Source organism: Primulina tabacum, chromosome 3 (genome assembly GCF_025594145.1).
Source record: "Primulina tabacum isolate GXHZ01 chromosome 3, ASM2559414v2, whole genome shotgun sequence".
Classification (NCBI taxonomy): Eukaryota; Viridiplantae; Streptophyta; class Magnoliopsida; order Lamiales; family Gesneriaceae; genus Primulina; species Primulina tabacum.
In genome coordinates, this window is record NC_134552.1 from 7,436,323 (window position 1) to 7,439,667 (window position 3,345).

At 33.0% G+C, this 3,345-nt stretch overlaps 1 protein-coding gene across 1 annotated transcript; it reads right to left on the reverse strand.

Annotated features, from left to right (window-relative positions):
• Window positions 1-1,407, reverse strand: LOC142539771 (olee1-like protein). The gene is made up of 2 exons (XM_075645460.1): window positions 1,153-1,407; window positions 1-522 (listed from the first exon to the last, which is right to left on the reverse strand). Exons 1-2 carry the CDS (start codon window positions 1,295-1,297, stop codon window positions 197-199), a joined length of 471 nt encoding a protein of 156 aa, XP_075501575.1. The 5' UTR covers window positions 1,298-1,407; the 3' UTR covers window positions 1-196.
• Between the last annotated feature and the right edge of the window lie 1,938 nt (window positions 1,408-3,345).

The following is a 3,345-nucleotide window of genomic DNA, read 5'->3' on the forward strand; positions in this document are numbered from 1 at the left end:
TAAGGCATAACTGGGCTCTAAGTAGTCTTAGCAACACCGTAAAATATGTATTACTTTTAAACACTCCCATAAATATGATATGGCCGGATCAATAACACAACAAAATCCTACCACAAGCAGTGAAACAAATAGAATAATAAGGTGCTAACACAATCTTTTAATTAACGCAAAGCATCTAAGTTGAATTTCAAGCATTTCAATCCTCCGCCTCCTCGTACTTTTTTAGAATCTTGGAGCAGCTAGCCAAGGGTGTGCGCTTAAGGAATCCCATGGGATTGGCAAAACGGGTGTTGGAGCTCATCCCATTGTTGCGAGTGAGAATGACACGCGCACGATCACGCCCTTTGTTTGGCTCACTGCATTCAGGATCTGAACTCTTCACAAGCACCGCATCGCAATAGTCATCCCCACGGTCCGATTCAACCAACATATTGTAGTTTCCCGACGAATCTGTGACTCCCTCTTTCTGGTATGTTAGTTCGGAGTTGGCCCTGCTCCTGCACTCGATTCTAACAACAGCACCTGCCAAGTCCATGACACTTTACTCATTATACCAGGCCAAATGCAAGGAAAGACTACGATTTAAGCAAAATCTAAGAGGAAGAAAACATCAAATTTCATTTACATGTCGAGGTTACAAGCACATTTCAGATGTCTGTGGGAGTCATCTTAAAACTGTAAGCAAAGCTAACAAAAGAATCTACGATGATACATTCTGCGTGAGATTTTAACTTTTGAAGTAGCTAACTTGGTGTAAGAAAATTTTGTCAGCGATAAAACCCTTCCAACTGACAAAAAACTTGGATGTGTTCGGACCTAAATATTTCAACTTGGAAACACAGAGTCATTTTGATAACATTAATGAATTCAAATCCTTTCATACGCAACATTTCGTAAAACCACACATCTTCGCACTTTTAACAGTATCGATTGAATCCTATGACTAATGCTAAAAAAAGATTACAAATTTTGGGGAGTAACTACCGATGTGAACAAATTCTACAGAATTCCGACAAAACCCTTCACAATCTACAAAATCCAACATCAACTGTACCAGATCCAACACATTTTGGTTGCTTGACGCACAGATCTAGGGCATCCAGTTCATGTACGGTAAAAGAGAGACATAAAGAAGTTTAGTGAGGCAGTTACCAGCGAGATACTTGGAAGCATCGGTCTCGAACCCGCAGCGGCATGAATCACAGTAAACAGACCCCTTCAGAAGAAGAGGATCCTGCGCGATGACAATCGCGGGCAGGACACAAAGAGCAAACCAAAGAAGCAGGTTTTTCGCCATTGCTTGGATGATTTTCTTCCTGGAATACGAATTTCGTATGGAAGGGCAGTGAGATATAATGGATGAAATTTATGTGGGCTGGCGTGGGGTCACCTGATGAGAAAGAAAGTAAAAGCGCGTCTCGCGGCGATAACTAATTTTATTTTTAACTTGACTCTCTGTTACCACGTTGATCTCTGTCGGTCCTCGCCAAATGTTTTTTAAAATAATATATATAATATAGATTAAATTAAATAATCAATATTTTTTCTTATATTTTTTAAGGTAAATATTTTATTTAAATATTAATAAAATTCGTCTCATAAAAATTTCATGAGAAGATATAATATTAATTTTTGTTAATTTCTTCCTAGTAATACAAAAGTGGGCGAAAAATTACAACATAGTCCATTTTGCTCTTTTCTTTGCTCTAATTTGTCCGGCAAAAACTTGTGTGAGACGATCTCACATGTCGTATTTTGTGAGACATATATCTTATTTGGGTCATCCATAAAAAAAATTATTTTTTATGCTAAGAGTATTACTTTTATTGTGAATATCGATATAGTTGATCCGTCTCACAGATAAAGATTCGTGAGACCATCTCACAAGAGACCTACTCGATTTCTGCATGTTGCTTAGATCTACCAAAATCGGTTTTTTTCGTTAAGTAATAAATTTTTTCAATTTAATTTTAATTTTAAAAAATAAAGACATAGATTAAAATATAATCATATTATCAACTACTTTATTCACATATAACGTGTGGGAAAAATTACTATTATATATATAAAGTACAAGTGGCATTTATGAAAAACAAATGTAGGTTTTCTATTCTGCCTACATTTAATATTGTTTGAATAAATTAATTAATATATTCACAAAAATAAAAAATATAATAAATTCAAAAATAAAAATGATATTTTAAAAAATATCAAAGTAATCATATTTAGTATAAAAATGTAATATATTTAAGATTAAATTATATGATAGTATTCAGTGTGACTATATATAATTTTTATGATCTAAATATATATTATTTTAAATATATAAGTTTTTTTTAGTAAAAAAAACTGAGCCCCAACCTGTGGCCGCAGACTTATAAAATTGACGGAGCAGGCCGTTCTTTAAAATTATTAGATCCGTTTTAAAACGGGCCCAATCAGGGCCTGCACGGCTACCCAAAATTATTTTACGTATAAATAAAAAAATATAATGATAAACTAAAAACAAAAAAATTCGGTTTTTTTGTTCCAAAAAAAATTTATATTTCAAGAAGTAAATTTTCATGCAAAAATAAATATAAATATATTAAAGTACTCTAAAAATATTATTTAAATATGGTTAGGTACTCGAGTTATTGACGAAATATATATATATATATATATATATAATCTAGAATGCTTTACCGAAATTATTTTTTTAAAAAATAAGTTTTTGAAAATATATTTTGAGCTGGAAAACATCAATAATTAATACGATTGGTATTTAAAATGATTCCGGAAAACGATTGGTTGGGCCTTAGCAGAACTAAAGAGGTGCACCTCTTTCCACCTTTATAATTTCTTTTTATTTTCTACATATATGGAAATTATAATATAAATTGAAATTGGTAGCTTTTACGAATTAAGAGGTGGAGACGCGTGGTATCAAAATCACATTTCTATTTTTTCTTCCAAAATGAAAAAAATATAAATCACAATTCTTGCGTAATATTTCTCTCATTCATAATTCACATGTGTGTATGCGAATTTTGGGTTTGGTGCATAAAATTTATAACCAAAAGTGAACGATATTTTATGCAAGTTTTAAAAAAATGTGGTCGGTCGATCATTTTGGAAATGCAAACATCTCATTAATCGAGATATATATATATATATATATATATATATATATATATATATTGATACTCACGGGAAATTTAGGGTCCGCTCCTAGCAAGTGTCACTAGTGCAGACGCAGGGTTTTGAAATTGTCCTGAGCCTGAAATCACGAAAAAGACCGTTAAAGGGGGCCAGGAGGGTGTCCTGGCGTAGCCCCTCCGACGCTCAAGTCAGTGACTGAGGATA